This window comes from Euprymna scolopes, chromosome 23 (genome assembly GCF_053919585.1).
Source record: "Euprymna scolopes isolate OS-2025 chromosome 23, ASM5391958v1, whole genome shotgun sequence".
Classification (NCBI taxonomy): domain Eukaryota; kingdom Metazoa; phylum Mollusca; class Cephalopoda; order Sepiida; family Sepiolidae; genus Euprymna; species Euprymna scolopes.
In genome coordinates this window covers 44,155,908-44,175,728 of record NC_136504.1, presented here as the reverse complement: position 1 = coordinate 44,175,728, position 19,821 = coordinate 44,155,908, and the positions used below count along the sequence as shown (strand labels likewise).

The window sequence follows — 19,821 nt, the reverse complement described above, 5'->3', positions numbered from 1 at the left end:
AGAAATAATGTACTTGTGCAGTATAGTACTTACATGAAAAAACAAAGAATATCTTACTTATGACATACATAAGTTATTAAAACCGTAAGTCCCGTTAAATATTCGAGAAGTATGACTTACATATGAAAAAGAATGTGCTTCTTCCCTATAGCACCCAGATTAAAAAACAAATTCTTACCCCCTGACGTACAGAAAATTTAGCACAACAGAAAATTTCATAAATGTATTGAGTTCATTCGTTTTTAAATTAGAAAAAGGTACTTGTGCAGTATCCTACCCAAGAAATAAGATACTTGTACAGTATAGTACCCATATGAAAAACAAAAAAAATCTTACTTGCGACGTACATAAATGCAATCAAAACCGAAAATCATGTAATATATTCGAATTGTATAACATTTATATAAGAAACAAGGTGCTTCTTTACTATAGCACTCTGATGTAAAAACAAACTCTCACTTGTGAAACACGGAGAAAATTATCACAAGAGAAAATTATGTAAAATTATCGAGTAGTTTCATCTATATCTTAGAAATGACGTACTTGTACATTATCCTACCCAAGAAATAAGGTACTTGTTCAGTATAGTACATAGTATATGAAAAAACAAAGTAAATCGTACATGTGACGTGCATAAAAGTTATTAAAACAGAAAATTTTTATATATATTCGGGTAGTATGACTTTTAAATGAGAAAAAGGTGCTTCTTCACTATAGCACTCTGATGTAAAAACAAACAAACTCTTACCTATGATATACAGAAAAGTTAGCACAACAGAAAATTATGTAACTTATTTAAAATATGTGTTGTACATTACCCGCCCAAGGGAAGGAAACTTTTTGCCATATATGTGTTGTAAATTTCCTGTCCTAGGGAAGGTACAATTATTTCGTATAAATAATACCCGTCCTAGGATAGGTAAAATGATACATAGATACATGGCAAATGATACATAGACATCAAAAATTCCTCTATCCTAAGAATAACAGACATGTTCAAAATTTTTTTCATTGTCTTATACGGTCCCAAGCAACGCCAGGTGGCCTTGCTAGTATATATATATATATATATATATATATATTATAAATGTCTTGAACACGTTTCGAATACCTTTCAAATACTGCTCCCCTTCTCTGACATGATCTTGCTCACAAGACATGTTTATTGAACACTTTTTCGAATACTTTTCAAATACTGCTCTCCTTCTCTGACATGATCCACAGTCTGTGCACATGTTCTTTTTTTTATAATTTTTTCCTTCTTTCTTGCCGTAACGTCACCTTGCACCCGGTTCAGTCATTTGCATAAAGCTGCCATACGCGCACCAGCGCGCTGTTTGAGAATGTCTGTAAAAAGTCTCTCATGAAAGGGTTAAGCTACACTGGTTAGAGAGTAGAGAGCAGACAAAGTAGTACTACATCATATAGTTCTCCCCCACCCATACCCATTATACGTTCGCAAAATTGCTCGATTGGTTTTGTATCCTCATCTGGCCACAAGCGCTTTTCATAACTAACAATAAAGTAGCGTGGTACAAGAGCAAGTCAGACGAGTTAAATAGAATTTCTGTAAAAAGTCGTTCATGAAAGGGTTAAGTAGCACTGGTTGGAGAGTAGGGGGCAAATTATGCAGTGCTGCATCATACAGTTCATTTCTCCACATATTCCAGATGATCATATAGGTTTTGTAGCTTCATCTGGCCCTATCAGTTTTTAATAACTATATACCAATAAAAAGCGTTGTTCAAGAACAAGTTAGATTAGGTACACAGAATTCCTGTAAAATAAAAACAAATATCGTGCAAGAAAGGATTAAACAGCATTTTCATCGTTCAAATCACAGATTAAATGGACGTATCTTACAACGAACGTCTTTAAATTCCAGTTTGATGTGTTCGCGTTGTTTTACGGCATATCAATAATTTCTTTTTTTTTTTTTTTTTTAGATATTTAACAGCTAATCAGCGGACTCATTAATTTATTCGTTTTGTGTGTGTTTTGAAGGCATATACATCCTTTTTCGTTAATGCAATACGAAATCATAATGTATTGATCCGTATTCTTTTGAGGGGGTATTTAATAACAAAACAGTAAATACACTTGACATAACTGATTCACGTCTAATTCAACCATCATGCTATTTTACGCACAGCTGGCGGACCATTTTGTCAGGTTGTCTGGAAAACTCATGCCGAATTTTGAAGGAAATGCAAAGCAATATATCAGTGTTGGGACGATTAATCGGAATTGGAATCATAAATCGAAAAAAATCAGAACGTTTCGGAGTATCGGAATCGGTTTTGGAATCGGAAAAATTCGTGCCTATTTTCCGATGCTCAAAACGATTCTTTTTATTGTTTTTTTTTTATTTATTCGTTTATCTTTAAAACTTAATTTTCCACGGCTTGGATTAATGATGAAATGCTAAGATATTTATTGATTTTTTTAAAACTACCAATAAAACATAAATTTATAAGTCACACCCATAAGTGTATTGTTGCTTTTGACAAAACTATATGCACATTTTACGTGGATTTTTGCGGTAATCCGACGCCTACACATAAAAAAAAAAATTGTATATTTAGAACTTTTAAAAGAATCAGAATCGGGAATTTAGAACAAAATCGGTAAAAGTTTTGGAATCGTCCCATCACTAATATATATTATTAATCATCAAATCAAGGAGGATTCAATTCTCAGAAAATGTATTGTTCTTTAAAAAAATGGAACTGTTGTCATCTGGAGGTATAGCTCAGTGGTAAAGTATTCGACTGCAGATCGAATGGTCCCCTGTTAAAACCCGGGTGTACCTCACCATTTCATCATATTTTTTTCTTATTAATGAGTTCAATTTAGGATAAAAGAAGAGATGGCATTTAAAATCGCCGCAAATCATTTCTTTGTTTGCATGTTTTAAAACTAAACATTAACCAGAAGTGACTTTTCCAGGGCATTCATAGTCAAACCCAAATATCAGCTGACGTGCTACTGCAAACAAACATAGATGGAATTTGATGATATATATATAATATAATAATATGATATTAAGTTTTTTTTTTATGGAAATCGCTTCAGACAAGGCATGAAGTCACTTGATGTATGGAGCTAAAAAGTATATTACTTTAAAGTAAAAAAAAAAAAAAAAAAGCTGAAGATAATTGTTAGATGGATAGATTCCGATCTAAAAAACAGCAATTTTTCCCCCTTTGTCAAAAACATCGCGCATGGAATGTGAGAATTGAAGGATAAGATAAGGAAGGTAAGAGTCACGATGCCGCTGATAGTAAAGCCAGGGTGAACTTTCTACTTTCCTTATAAAATAAAATACTTACGAATGCCTTTCTGTTTTTTATCATCGGTTATTTTATTTTACTTTTTTTTTTTTTTTTTTTTACAAAGGAGTTACCACTTATCAAGGCCCGAAGGCCACTCGAGGATAAAGGTTAATGGGTGTACAATAGTTAATGCGACAATATCGTAGTAATCGTTAGTAGCGAAAATTTGAGAAATTAGATTACTTAAGGGGGACGGCTCATCAAGAACTTGAAGACGTGAAGACAACCAAATTGTAGTCAGTTGGAAAGCAGGAAAACGGAAACAGAGTTCCACAGGCATGCAGCTCTAAGAAAGAAGATTGTTCATGAAATGTACGTTTCGGTTTAGGCATAGATAAAGAGTGGGGGAAATTATTAATAGTGGTTTCAGCTAGACGAGTGTTTTTCAATTTATGTCTTCATTTGGACTTCATCGGTAGAGGGTGGCCTGTCTAAGCATACTTTGCCATGAAGGCTGACATTTCTAACCTTAAACTTTGCAAACCACTTCTGTAAAGTTTAGGCAGCTAAAGCATGTCTGCTATTCATTGCACATGTCCTCTTTTGCTGTTTGATCTTTTTTTTTTTTTTATTGAAAAAAAAAAAAAAAAAACACTGTGCTTAAAACGGGTGTTCACAATCTTCCATTTTTTAAAGACAGCTCCAAAATTCGATGCGATGTCTCATAGTTCAGCTTCAAAAGACAATCATTACCCTTATAAGGGGTAGCTGCACATGTAATTGTGACGCAAGGGTTGTACAATCTTAACCACACACCTCCCGAATCGGCACTAATTAGATCCAGTGGCAAGGAGAGGCCCAAGACTGACTGGAAACAATTCAGAGTTAAGCAGAGAGAACATATAGCATCTGGAATTCCCAAATGGTTACCCATTTGGATACTGACCAGGCTCAACGTTGCTTAACTTCGGTGAGATGACGGGAACCGGCGTGTCAATGTGATTGTGCTGAATGCTCAAAAATTAGCACAAGTTAAATAATTTAAAACTTTTTTTTTTTTTAAATATAGCTTAAAATATGATTTAAACGCAAATCTAAGTATACTATGTATGTTTATAATCTGACATCTTGCAATGTGTCAAAGCATTAACTAAATTCACCGGAAATATAAATATACTAACGGCGTGACCTTGGAGTAATGGTGTGACCTTGAAGTAATGGTGTGACCTTGAAGATCCAATAATACATAAGACAACACGGAGGTATATTTGCAAGCGTGCGTATTTACAGAAGGACAGAATAGTACATTTTTTTTTTTTTACATGGGGGTTACCACTTATCGAGGCCCGAAGGCCACTCAGGGATAAGGGTTATTGCGTGTACAGTAATCAATGAGATAGTATTGTAGTAATCATTAGTATTGGGGGTTTTGATAGAGTGTCTTACTTAAGGGGGCGGTTTGTCAGGAGTTTGTTTATGTTGTATGCTGGACTTGAAGACGTCCAAGTTGTAGTCAGGTGGGAAATAGGCAAGCGGCAGAGAGTTCCACTGGCGTGCAGTTCTAAGAAAGACTGTTTGCCCTTTGTCGTATACATAATGTTTAGAAGAGTCCATATAGTCATGAAATTGGGCAGATCACTACCACGCTATAACAATTATATATGTCACTAATTATATATATTCTAACGCTATAACAATTATATATGTCACTAATTATATATATTCTAACGCTATAACAATTATATATGTCACTAATTATATATATTCTAACGCTATAACAATTATATATGTCACTAATTATATATATTCTAACGCTATAACAATTATATATGTCACTAATTATATATATTCTAACGTTATAACAATTATATATGTCACTAATTATATATATTCTAACGCTATAACAATTATATATGTCACTAATTATATATATTCTAACGCTATAACAATTATATATGTCACTAATTATATATATTCTAACGCTATAACAATTATATATGTCACTAATTATATATATTCTAACACTATAACAATTATATATGTCACTAATTATATATATTCTAACGCTATAACAATTATATATGTCACTAATTATATATATTCTAACGCTATAACAATTATATATGTCACTAATTATATATATTCTAACGCTATAACAATTATATATGTCACTAATTATATATATTCTAACGCTATAACAATTATATATGTCACTAATTATATATATTCTAACACTATAACAATTATATATGTCACTAATTATATATATTCTAACGCTATAACAATTATATATGTCACTAATTATATATATTCTAACGCTATAACAATTATATATGTCACTAATTATATATATTCTAACGCTATAACAATTATATATGTCACTAATTATATATATTCTAACGCTATAACAATTATATATGTCACTAATTATATATATTCTAACGCTATAACAATTATATATGTCACTAATTATATATATTCTAACACTATAACAATTATATATGTCACTAATTATATATATTCTAACGTGTCAAAACATGAAATAAAAAAATTAAAAAAATCGGCACCGACTTTCTGGACAACCTAATAGGATTGCGTAGATGACCATAATGAATTTTGATTGGTTTTGAACCCGGCATAGCCATCCAGTCAATGGAGTAAACATGCATATTAACCCACTTGAGTGTTGCCTACCTAAATAGAAGGCCGTTCCATTAAGGTCACCTAACCTGGTGACGTCACAGAATAGAGTAGAATGGCCACGATTAGGCAATAGATGACTATGACGAGGATGAGGGTTTTTTTTATAAAAAAGGATGCATTTTAAATTTAATAGTTAAATAACACTTGAATAACATAAAATTTAACAGGAGTATTTTCCCGGACAAAAAATACTCCTGTTTAATTGCACGTGTCCAAATCTCTACTATTAAAAAAAAGTCACTGTGTGTGTGTGTGTGTGTGTGTGTGTGTGTGTGTGTGTGTGTGTGTGTATGCGTGCGTGCGTGTGTGTGTGTGTGTGAGTGTATGTGTGTGCGTTTGTGTGTATGTGTGTGCGCTTGTGTGTGTGCACGTGTGTGTAAGAGAGTTCCGTCCTTATAGGTTCCGAAATGGCTGAACCTATAATTTGCAAATTTCACACAAAGGTAATTTATATGTCTGGCAGTTTTCTCAAATAGTATTGTCATCTGGAGGTATAGCTTGATGGTAGTGTATTCAACTGTAGATCTAATGATCCCCTGTTCAAGCCTGGGTGTACCTCACTATTTCATTATAATTTTATTCTTATTAATGAGTTCAATTTACAATAAAAGATGAGGTACCATTTAAAATCACAGCAAATCATTTCTTCTTTTGCATATTTTAAAACTAAACATTAATCATAAGTGACTTTTCCAGGGCATTAATAGTTAAACCCAAATATCAGCTGACGTGATATTGTAAACAAACACAGATGGACTTTGATGAACGACATTATCATTATTATTTTTTTATTTTATTTTATTTTTATTGATTTATTTAATTTTTTTTTTTTTTTTTTTTTGCTAATTAGTTCACCGGGCAAATTATTCCTCATAATATATAATATTCAATAGAGGATTAATTTTATAATACCACATACGCAATCTGCATGAATTAAAATATCATGTTTAAGCGTACTGTATGAGCAGGCAACTAGTATAAGATAATCTTTTTATTTTTTGGGAAAAGAAAATACAGTCACGTTTGGACCAGTTTTATAAATCCATTGGCAATGTTTGTTTTTTTGTTTTTGTTTTGTCTTTGTTTTGTTTTTTTAGAATTGAAACCGAACATAACTATCCTCATAATAATCGTCTATATCCTAACCGTGAACATTGTACTTTATTTTACATCGTCAGCAGGTTATGAGACTTTAGTGAAACGGCCTTCTATTTGGGTAGGCCACGCTCGAGTAGGTTCATGTGCGTGTTTGCAATACAAGTTAATAGTAAAATTAAAAAAAAAAATATGAGCACATCTTAGATCAATCGTTCACTAACAATTGAACATGATTGCCGTCATGGTTTTGTTCGCTTGATTTTGGAGATGTATGTATTTCGAGAAATGAGGATTGAACAACTACAAAACATCGGAGATTCTTTGCAGGACGCTGCGCTGGTGTTAGATCAACTGTCGTCTTCGAGGTTATCTGCGCTTTCCACTTCCTGCTGTAAGTTGTCCGTGGAATCGGTGAAGGCTTGGTTGTCGGCGGTATAACATTTCCCGTTCGAAATGCTGTAATTGTTTTTTGGTCTGGCTATTTCAAGTTGGGGTTCGTTATTTCGTCTCGTTTGGTGGTAGATGTAACGAGCCACTATCGCTATTACAAACATCTCGATGACTTGCACCATGTTATTGTAACCTGCGCAAAGAAGAAGAAGAAGAAGAAGAAGAAGAAAGTTATGACATCAAACAGGAAGTGGCATAAAACGGAAATGGAAAGAAACTTTGGACTAAAAATGAAACGAAAGAACCAAGAGGTAAAAATGGTATTAGTTCTTTTGTGAACCGGATGTCTGTACACATCCGCTTCGGTTTTCCCGGCAACTAACACAACCCGCCGGAATATGCCGAGCGCCACCGATCAAACCTTAAAACAGCAACATTCATCAGATATGAATTACAAGTTAAAAAAAAAAAATGAAAAAGCAATAAAATAAAAAAGAACAACAATCTACCGTAGGTTTTATGAATAAATATTGTTTGTTTCATATTGTTTAAGGAGATGTCCTTTTCTCTTCCCTGCAACCTCTATCTCACAGAAGAGATGTTGCGAGTTTTTTTCTGCTGTTATTTTTATGGAAAGTGTTCGACTGAGCTTCAGTCTATGGTCCCCCCTCGCCAAACTTTCACAAGAAACACTCGTTTAGCTGAAAACACTATTAATAATTCCCCCCACTCTTTATCTGTGCCTAAACCTAAACGTAGATTCCATGAACAAAGCTTCTTTCTTAAAACCGCACGCCTGTGGAATTGTCTTCCGTTTTCCTGCTTTCCAGCAGACTACAATATGGTTGTCTTAAAGTCTAACGTAAACAAGTTCTTGATTAGCCGTTCCACTTGTTAACAAATTTACCGAATTTCCATTTACTAACGATTACTATATTGTCCAATTTCTACTGTACATTCTTTAACCCTTATCCTCGAGTGGCCTCTTGGCCTTGATAAGTGGTGATGTCTATGTAAAAAAAAAAGTTATTTATTTATTTGTTTTAAATACGTATAGACATATTTTCTTCGCGTGATTAAATACTATTTTTCTTTTTTAGGGGTGAGGTAGGTTTAGGGTTTAGGATTAGGGTTTAAGCTTAGGGTTAGGGTTAGGGTTAGGGTTAGTTCCTCCAATTTTTTTTTTTTTTTTTACTTGGGTGTCACCACTTATCAAGGCCCAGAGGCCACTCGAGGATAAGGGTTAATAGGTATACATTAGTCATTGTGATTTTAGCATAGTAAACAGTGGGAATTTTGTAACTTGGATTACTTAGGGGGACGATTCAATTAAAACTTGTTCACATTGGACTTTTTCTTTTTTTTTTTTTTTTCATAGGTATCAACACATTATCAAGGCCAGGAGGCCACTCAAGGATAAGGGTTAAAGAGTGTACAGTCCGATCCCACTTCACATTCTCTCCTTTAGATCCTTTCTGTGGCCATATCCTGCACTTCATTTCAGATGCTATAAGTTTGATATGTTGAAAGTACTCTACGACTTTCTCTGGCGTTAGTGTTAATCCATGCGAGTAATCTCCCCTGAAGACTCTCTCAACCGGTGAAGCAGCTTCCAGCCGGAAGTTGGACAGCCACCATTACTATAAATAGATGTAGCTAGAAGGAGCATGAATAAAAGATATTCTCTCCGTATCTGAGGTCGAAGTTCGTCATTTCACGTGTTTATATTCTTCTTATAATGGTCCTTGATTTTTCAATTAACAGTTGGAATAATTGCCGTATGCCGCTCCATGATTTAAATTTAATAAGTAAAAAGTTGTTTTTTTTTTCTTTTTCTCCAAAATTTATCAAAAGTCGTCTGCTAATTATGTCCCTTCTCATTGGGTAATCACGTTTGTTGTCGCTTTCTGATTGGTTGATCAATTCGACCAGCGCTCGGCATATTCCGGTGGTTTACATAAATTTCTGGTCCAGCCATACTGGATATTTACAAGAATCCGATTCACAAAATGCACTAGTACTTATTTAATCTGTTTAACCAAATACAAATATGTTTTGGCCTTTATTAAATACTAGCCTGAGTGCCCGGCGTTGCCCGGGTGTTTGGAGGTGTGTGTGTGTGTGTTGGGGGGGGGGGTAAAAAATAAAAAAATAAAATTTTTTTGTAAGTAGGTAGGATCGAAACCCGAAAGGCGAAGATAGAAAAGAAAGTTCAAATTTAACGATTAAAAAGTTAAATTGATAGGTGCACGATTTTAATGATTGTGCCATAGGAGTCCCGCAGTGAACTTTTACTGCGGGGTAGTTATTTTGGTTTTGTTTCCCAACTTTTTGTTTCACCAAAATGTTAGAGGAAACCAGCTCCCCATAAAGAGGAGAGTGTCCATATGAATAGCAATTGTCTGACATAAGGAGTTTTCCCCACATTGATCAAACGCCCATTGTTTTCTGGACGTTCCCAGCACGAAGGCCGGGAACCGTACCTTCGCTTCAGTTCAGTTTCACTTTTATACAAAAAAAGCCGAACGAACACGTGAGAAGCCAAAGTAGCAGGAATTTTATAAAAGTCGACGTAAATAAATCAACATTTGCAAATCGTACATATTATGATCTAGGGAGCATATAAAAAGTTCTAAGACATAGTAACCCTCCCCCCCCCGAGAATCCCGGCGAAAAAAGCCTTTGCCAGACGTACAAAAAATGTGCACACACATTTTGCCTTTTATATATATAGATTATAGAAGAAGACGACAAACCCAGCATAGCTAATTATAGTAAATCCAAGTTTTTCTGTTTTTCCTGTGGTCCATGTATTATACAATGGTACCTCACGTAAACAGACCGACGTTAGAGATAGATCTGAGTAATTAGGCTCATTGTTCAGTTGAAAGTTATTTGAGTTAAAAAAAAAATCTGTCACTGAACACAGTCAAGTGTTTGTACACGTTTACATCAGAGATGTAAACGTGTACAAACACTTGTGCTGAGTCCAACTTGTGAGAACGAGAATCGGCGAGATTTCTAACGAGATTCACGTTTCACGTTGGGGGTGAGATTTGAAAGGAAGTAGTAGGTAGTGGACGAGAATAGATCACAATCTGCCTCCTGCAAGCGACGATGACAGATTTAGTTGAAATTTAGCAAGAATCCAAGACACCACTACTTTAAGATGAGGAACTAGCAAGGAATTGACAAAAAGTCTTTGACCCAGGAATGTATAAATAAAACTCAAATATATCAAAAAAAAAGGGGGGGGCACAATAGACTTACACCCGTTATTGCTGTGTTACAAAAGGTTTTTGATTACAGAAGACGAGGAGAAACGGGTGCAAATAGAAAGTCAACGCGAGGTGCACGCTCACCAAGAAGAAATAGAAAGGTATGGTTGCACAATATTTTATTGTAACAAACGAATTTGCTGTAAAACTCAAAAGGGTTGATGTGCCATAACGTGCACGAAAATAAATAAGTTATAACAGTAGTTCATAATGATCGGTTCATTAGTTTACGAGTAGATTTTACACATACCTAACTTTACACAGATAGATGGATGTATGGCTATATGTAGCCGATGTTGGCTTCAATACATATAAGTCATTTTAGTTTTCAATTTTTAGTTTTTTGCACATTTTTTTTTAAACTTATAAAATGAAAGAAATAATCTTTTTGTAAGGGAGACAACTCGTTTTTTATTCATCGATTAAAATTACGAGTTATTTCCCTTATTGATTTTTATTTTATCCGGTCATAATTGTTTCTATATTACCAGTTATTTGGGTGAGACTCTATAATTTTTTTTTTAAATAAACTGTAGAAAAATATATCATTATAATTTCAATAATATAGTACAACGGTAACAAATGAAAACTGCTTATTCAGAAACTAATTTTGATGTGTCAACTTAAATACTATTCAGGTCCAACTTTTAAAATAAAAGATTACCGTATATGCTAGATATATATTGTACAAAGATGTGATCAGTTTGGTTACCTTAGATTGTGAAGTTGATTTTGTACTCTGTGAAAGCATGAAAAGATAAATGATTGCAGAAAACATAATGTACCTGTGTTACTTACTGTGTTGTCTAGAATATATATATTCCATAAGTCATAATGATCAGTTTATTAGTTTACAAGTTCATTAGTTTACAGTAAGCATTTATAAATACATGTACGGCATAATCACGTTGACACACGGGTTCTTGTCAGATCATCGAAGTTAAGCAATGTTGAACTCAGTCAGCACTAAATGGGTGACCATTTGGGACTTCCAGGTGCTGTTTGCGCTCTAAGCTTAACTTGGTATTGTTTCCAGTTATCCTGGACTTCTCCTTGCCATTGGACTCAAGCAGTGCCGATTCAGGAGAGGTGTTGTTGAGGATTGTGCAACCCTTGCTACACAATTACATGCACAGCTGCCCCGACAGAGGGTATCCTTTATCTTTCGAGACTTAATGGAGGCATCGACATGGTAAGTAAAGGAAAGATTGTAATGGATGAATAGAGAGAGAACCACATTAATTTAAATTGTGATAGGAGTAAGTAACTACAGACCAATAACCTGTCTACCATCCATGTAAAAATAAAAATGGTCTAACTTTAAATTTCTAGTTTGTTTTAGGGGGAAGAAGGATGTAAGTTTGAAACAGTAACTGACTACATGGTTGCATAGTAGGAACCCTATGTAGTGATTAAGTTAGCTAGTGCGGATTTTGACAAGGGTCACACTTAGTTCATTTTAGGATGGCCAAGATTTGTAAAACAAAAGCATTCTCAGAGTTGAATGAAAGATGGGTGACAAAGCAGAGACAAAAGGTTAAACACTGCAGACAAAACTGGAGTCGAACGATAACATCACATTTTCAAGTGAGCAAAACATAGGTTTTCGGTTTAGTTCTCTCTGCGAATCCATACAAATGAGACACGCCAATGATGTAGAAAAATCTAATGCTAATATGACCGATGTGTGCTTCACTTATTTCTTAAGTTAACAATTTAAGAAATAAATCATTATTTAGTTATTTCTCTCTCACTCTCTCTCTCTCTCAAGTTCATTCTCTTCAATAAAACCTTGAAGAAACTCAGCGAATATCTCCTTGTGTTTTGGATGCAAGTTTTATTCATCTTAATTAAACAGGGCAATCTACGACCACTAGACCAAACGGACACTCATAAAATAGTGATGACAAAAAGAATAAAAAGACCCCATATAAAGACACACATATATGCTAGAAAGTGTTCCAAAACTAATGTCCCTATTTTTTTTTTTTTTGCTAAAATGGATTAGAAGGGATTGCAAATTGCATTGCTATGATGACTGAACTTATGCATCATGACCTTAAAGTTCATCTCTTTATTGCAGATATTGACAGTATGAGACTAAGAAAGCAATCCCTGGACTGGATATGCATCAAAAGCAGAGAAGCATCATTGAATTCCTCCATGCAGAAAAAAATTGAACCGATCAACATTCATCAGCACTTGTTTAATGCAGTTGATGTTTAATGCAGATGATGTCAGCACAGTTGAGTTCGTCGATTTCACAGTGGCAACAGACATATGAACGACAAAACATGATCCAGGCATACATGCACGGCCACTAACCTATCGCTGGCAAAAGTGCGTTGAAAATGATGGTGACTATGTAGAAAAATAAATTCTGGAGCACAAAAGGCCACTCATTTGGATGGTACCACTCTCGTCTTCATGGGTCTTTTTTTTTTAAGCTAAAAAATAGGAGGCATTACTTGTGGAACAATGCTAGTATAAGGACTTATTTGGTTTTTAGATTACTCATTGGTGAAAACATTACAATATTTCAAAATTTATTTTCTCACAAATCAATTAAATTAACGAATTCACGATTTTCTATTGTATCATGGGATCACAACTCAGCTCTTTGTACCCGATGTGGCATTCATCTTTGTCAAGTTGAATTGGCTTCCACCAGAGGAGGAAGTTTCTAGGGAATATTAAATTAACAAGCAGTTGCCTGTTGCATATATAAGATTAGCACATTATTTATATCAGCTTAAAGAATTCTAAAGCAACAAAGATTTGGTATACGCTCGTTTCTAAGATGGCTTAGAATATTTTATTTTATTTTTTTTTTTTTTGGAGAATTCCAAACGCTCACTTCTTCAGAGACCTTCACAATATCGCAATCAGAAGTCAAACAAAAAGAAATCTTTTCTTAATTAATACTTTTCAGAAAGATACATACAGCGCCTAGCATTTCTAAATGGTCACCCATCTTGTACTGGCCAGGCTCATTGTTGCTTAACTTTGGTGATCTGGCAAGAACCAGGGTATTGATGTGATTATATATCAGATGTAAATTCTATAGGTTGACTTTCCAGTTTAACCTTGCCGATCATGAATAAGTAATTTTTTTGTCTCACTCTAGATTGCCCTTTCCTTTTTTTTGACGAGTTGCATTTTTCCCCACCAATTTAAAAAACGACTTTTTGTAAACTCTGTTCTTGTGGAAGAGATACAGCGACTTCATATCTTAGAAAGGACAGAAAAGAAAAACAGAAGACAACAACTTACGTAGACTCATGACTCGGGAGCCAAAAGGAGGTGAGCATTTTGGAAGATTTCCTAATTGAAGGAAATGAAAAATGTTTGGCTGAAAAATACCGAAGAGGATGACCAACTGAAAGCAGATAAACTTGCCAAGGATGCGTTGGTGTCCAAGGTCGTTTTGCAGATGGTCACGGGTCAGCCGGTAAATGATTTGAAGGCCATACATGGCTAACATCATAGACAGACCCTTCATGATGTTGATTGCGGTTACCAATGGCTGAAAATAAAGATAAAAAAGAAAATGGTTACTGATGAAAACACAAAGTGTAGCATTTGAGGTGCACTCACGCAGACGCATGCAGATGCACGTTGACAAACGCATCAAACATTGAGGTGCACACATGCATCCAGTGACAACGCACTGAACGATACGGTCAAACTGTCAGATCGAGACAACAAGGGTAAAGGTCAACTACTTGATGCATGCACTAGCCAGGAAGTGCAGCCTGCAACCAAAACCGGTCATTAACCCAAAAAACAAGGAGCAAAAACAAAATGTGACAGGTATTAAAGGGATAAACACCACACAAGTGTGGCTCTAATCTATCCACCTCATCATTCATCATTCCTCTCCGTTCTTTGGCTAAGAACATGCATTTTATGACGCAGTAATGACGGCCAAATGAAATAAAAACTTATATTTTGAAATAAATAAGTTGATAAGTTTTGCTTCCTTGCTGACGAAAGATTGATCACGCAATATGCTTCAGAAGAGGTTTGTTCAGAACTGAAGCGAATAATTGTACAAAAATATTACCTTCGAATGTAAACTCACAGTTAGAAGCCAAATTTCAAACACAATGCAAACACTGAAACTGTAGAAACCACCGATTATTTGATGACAGAACTCACTACGAAAAAAGGGAAGAGAAGTTAAATGCATCAAAGAAATTATGAAAGAGGATAAGATGAAACTATCATTCCTTAGAAAAGGAGAATAGACAAATCTAAAATCAAATGTGGAAACCATTAATAGACTCCTTTCATATATTTCAGCAGACAATGATGGCACTCCTGTCGATTTCAACATATGAGGTCAGCCACAACACCAAAGTTGTTCAGAAATCCGCACAAGTGATTTATTTATAGTGGTTAAGGCTTTGTGTAGAACCAACCACACTTTTTAGTACAATTGCTTATCTCAGTCAGTGTAAGGGCGGCCATAGTACAGAGCAGACAGTAGACCTTAACTTTTACATCAGAGTTTTCCTTCTCCTACATGCATGTCTTAACAAAGACTGAGGCTGCATCTCTCCCAGCAGTTTACATGCATCCCCAGATACAAACCTGGAAATTTCTATGTCCTGGCGTGGTATATACAGCGCCTAGTATTCACAAATGGTAACTCATCTGGTACTGGCCAGGCTCATCATTGCTTAACTTCGGCGATCTGGTGAGAACTAGTGTGTCAACGTGATTGTGCCATATAATTATATTATGCTTTGATTATGAAACAACAGACAATATTACAGGCATTAATGACCCAATTCATGATGAGGCCCAAGTACAACCAATTACTACCACAGAAGAACCTTTTTGGTTCCAGTTTGAAGAGCGCTTATCAGAAGGGGAGATAATGAAAAAAAAAATCCACATGTTATTAGAATTTTCTTATTTTTTATTTTCATTCAATGAATGTTTAAATAAAAAAAACTTGCTGAAAAAGCATACATAAAAAAATAATGCCCGTTTAAAAAAAATCTGTGCTATTAGACTTTTTAAAATTTTTATTTTAATCCAATAAATGTTTAAAAAAAAAAAAACTTTTTAAAAAAGAAGCACATGGTTTCCATTACTTAGACAACTTTCATTTATTTTGTGTAAAAAAATTTCTTTTGACTTCTATTTTCTTAATTTGATTTTCATGTAATAAATATTAAATTTAAATTGTCCATATTTCGTATATATTATTATAGAGTTGTGATTTCAAAAGTCAAAAAAAAAAAAGTATTTGAGTGCCATCAGCTAGAATTGAAACCGAAAGCAAAACTGTAGCATTCAAAGCTGGTGACGTTACCACTGTACCAACATGACACGCATATGAACTGATTGAAATTAAAAATGAAAAGTAAACTAAGATGAATGTACAAAATGTATAATGATGTTTTTTTAACTTTGACCCCTTTTTGACCCTTAAAAACTATTTTAACCTGCTAAAGTCTCTTAAAAGGATAGTCCATAAAAATCCAATAATTTGAGGCCCCTAGCGCTGCTCTACGACTTTTAGTTTCGGAAGATATAGAGTTTGAAAATATACAAGCAGACAGACATAGTGGGTTTTATAAATTAGGTTTAGTCATTCGAATCCAGTTTTCGTAATTGATTTGACATTGCAGATGAAATAAATTTCTGTTATAACTTACCACACTGGTGCCTTCATAAGTTGTGTTCAAATAGTAGATGCCAAAACTGAATGATAAAATTGGTCGGATGAGCGCCCCCTGGAGGACGAACAATCGGGCTGTTATTATGCTTTTCCTGAAGAAAAGAAACACAATTAAAAAAGAAAGTTTAATTATTTTCTCTTTCTCATTGAATGATGAAAATAAAAACTGACTCATATTTCTGAAAATTTTTTATGAGATTGAATATTCGTATTATTTAGATTCTTCCAGGCTACTGTTCTCATCTTGAGTGTTATTTTCGCAATGTTTCGGACGATGTAACTTTCAACCTTCTTCAGGTGTATCTTACCAAACTCGGGAATGTTTCCCACAGCACAGTATTTAGTCAAATACAGTTTTAAGTTGCATTCTTTTGGAAGTTGATAGTTAAATTTTCATTGCAACCGATATTCTAAATACAGTAGTGAACTACTTTTTTTCTTTTTTTTTTTTTTTTTTTACAAGGTAGTCACCACTTATCAAGGCCCTGAAGCCACTCGGGGATAAGGGTTATTGCATGTACAGTATGTTAGTATTGGAGATTTGATAAAGTGTCTTACTTAAGGGGGCGGTTCATCAGGAATCCGTCCATGCTGGACTTGAAGACACCCAGGTTGTAGCTAGGTGGGAAACAGGCAAACGGAACAGAGTTCCACAGGCGTGTACTTCCAGGAAAGAAGCCTTGTTCATGGAATCTATGTTTTGGTTTTGGCACAGACAAAGAGTGGGGAAAATTTTTAGCAGTGGTTTCAGCTAGACGGGTGCCATTGTGAAAGATTGGCGAGAGGGGACCAGATGAGCACTCGCTATGGAAGCAATGACAAAGCAAAGACAGGCTCGCAACCTCTCTCCTGTGGGAGAGAGATTGCAGGGAAGAGAAAAGGGCATCCCCTACTAAGCCACGAAGCCCATTTTATACTCTGTCAAGGCAGGATAGGCTGTTTTTAGCAGCTCGTGCCCAGATGTGGCAGCAGTACTCCATCCTTGGATGTACTTGGCTTTTATATAGATAGAGAACTGCATCAGCAGTGAGACATCCCCCAGGGCAATAGAAGGATCCTACCACCTCTCCAGCGACCCTGGCAATCGACCCGATGCACATGTTCCATTTCAGGTCAGGAGCAAAGGTCAAGCTCAGAAGCTTATCAAAACATGAAGCCTCCCCCAGATGAGAGCCACTTACGACTTCTACCCAGTAGTGGCTGACTGGACGAGAACATGCTACCTTCGTGGATTATATAAAGGGTTCTGTTTAAAATTCTATGCAGATTGCCAAGTTTGACAAAAATTTCCGAGTTTAACAAGATACACCTAAAGAAGACCGGGCGTTACCTTGACCGAAACGTTGTGAAAAAAAAACTCAAGATGAGAACAGTAGTCTGAAGAATCCAAATAGTACGAATAATCAATTCTTATCCCAAAAATTTAGAAATATAAAACTCTAAAATCCCTAAAAAACATTTTTAGCAAAATGAAAATTTATAAAGATTTCCCAAATTAATAAATTTTAAAATTACAAAAAAAGTTTTTCCCCAAAATCATTCCTTTCCTAAAATAAATTAATTATTAATTATAATATGTTCCTTTAAAAAAAAAAAAAAACAGTGCTGGAGGGAGGGGGTCACAGTATATTTTAGAAGGACGGATGCACTAAGTGTGTCAGAAACTAATCTTATGAATGCGTGAAATATATTAAATAATTCGACCTCCTGTCTTTCCAAGCTTATAACTACTCGAAAAATGTAATTCAAACCCTAATTTTCTTTCTTTTTTTTTTCAATTAAAGAAGCAAGGACCAAGGTTTCATTTTTTAAAATTTTTTTAAAAAACGTGTTTTTTTAAAAAAAAAAAAAAAAAGGTTTTAAACTTTGAACTTTACAGGTAAATTTCTAAAAAACACTACATTTTTTGCTTTAAATTTGAATATATTATTTATTGATCTTTTATCTTCAATTTGATATATAAAACTTTGGTGCGTAAATTAAGTATTTACTTTTTAATAGACATGTCAAAATGGGGAGCGTGAATTAAAAAAAAAAACACGTTTGCCTAAAATATTATATTTGGATTATTGGGAAGAGCATAAAATTTCACATTGAGCCTGAAAATATCGTAAAAATTGAATCAATAGAAAAATTTTGATAGATTTTTAAAGTTTAAAAATTGAAAAATACTGAGCTCGTAAAATTCAATTGATTTCATTACTGTTTTTTTTTTTTTTTTTAAATAAAAAAATAATATTTCTATTACTTTTTATACAACTTTAATAGTTTATTTTGGAAGTATAATCCATAAAGAAAATAAACAACTCACCTTTAAAAAAGAAATTACGATTTTTTTTTTTTTAATTTTATTCGAAGTTTTGTGTTATGGGTGTCAAAAATTCCCCCAAAATTCATATACACCTACGAATGCACCTGCACCCAAGCACCCAGTTATGTAATAAGATAAAAGTATTTTAAAATAATAAGAAAACAGAGAAAAAGAGAAACTTTCAACAGGGGCGATAATTCTTTTAAAAGTAATGTATGCACGAGTTATTTCCCTTTATTTAAAAGGTTAACGAATTGAGAGGCCATAGGAGTACGTGGATAGCAAATACATGAACGATATGATGTAAAGTATTGGATCGCAGTCAAGAATTACAATGCTTTTATTTATTCCTATAAAACGAATGAAAGTCAGCCAGAATCTAATTTTTTTTTTTTTAAGGTTTGGTGAGAATTGTCCTGATTGGCTGGAGAATATATATCTTTTACTATTAAACGTTTAACCTAAACTAAAAATAAAATGAACTTTCGTCGGATTAATTTTACCTATGGAAATGTTCTTCCAGTTGGCTTCTGTGGAACTTTGTTCCAGTAGTAGCAGCAGCAAAATATTTCTACATGAAAAGCTCAATGTCTCTGTGTACGTGTGTGTGTGTGTGTGTGTGTGTGTGTGTGTGTGTGTGTGTGTACGTGTGTGTGTGCGTGTGTGTGCGCGCGTGCGCACGCGCGTGTGCGTGTGTGTATGTCTGTGTACGTGTGTGTGTGTGTGCGTGTGTGTGTGTGCGTGTGTGTATGTCTGTGTGTGTGTGTGTGTGTGTGTGTGTGTGTGTGTGTGTGTGTGTGTGTGTCTGTGCGTTATTTGTGTGTTCCCTACAGAAAGAAATGTTATAAAACCTCCTTAAAATCTAGACGTGTACTCTTATGTAAAATTTTTCAGCGAAAATAATGCAAGCATGCCCGTAAGGGCGCTATTAGGACACAACCCACTTAACTTTCAAATATATCATATTTTTATGAAATTCAAATGTTGAAAATGGTCTCGAATTGCAAAGTGTCTTCCTAATCTAAAGGAACTATGAGGATCAAACCTTATTTAAAGCTTCTATATATAATT

At 34.5% G+C, this 19,821-nt stretch overlaps 1 protein-coding gene across 1 annotated transcript in view; it reads right to left on the bottom strand.

The window, feature by feature from the left end:
* Positions 1-6,966: 6,966 nt before the first annotated feature.
* The window catches only part of LOC145245857 (organic solute transporter subunit alpha-like), a 99,481-nt gene continuing 86,626 nt past the window's right edge, over positions 6,967-19,821 (bottom strand). Inside the window, exons 7-9 of the mRNA XM_080107565.1 lie at positions 16,417-16,531; positions 14,018-14,270; positions 6,967-7,659 (exon numbers count right to left, since the gene is read on the bottom strand). Coding sequence (XP_079963691.1) covers positions 7,424-7,659; positions 14,018-14,270; positions 16,417-16,531 — 604 coding nt within the window. The 3' untranslated portion in view covers positions 6,967-7,423. The remainder of the gene's footprint in view (positions 7,660-14,017; positions 14,271-16,416; positions 16,532-19,821) is intronic.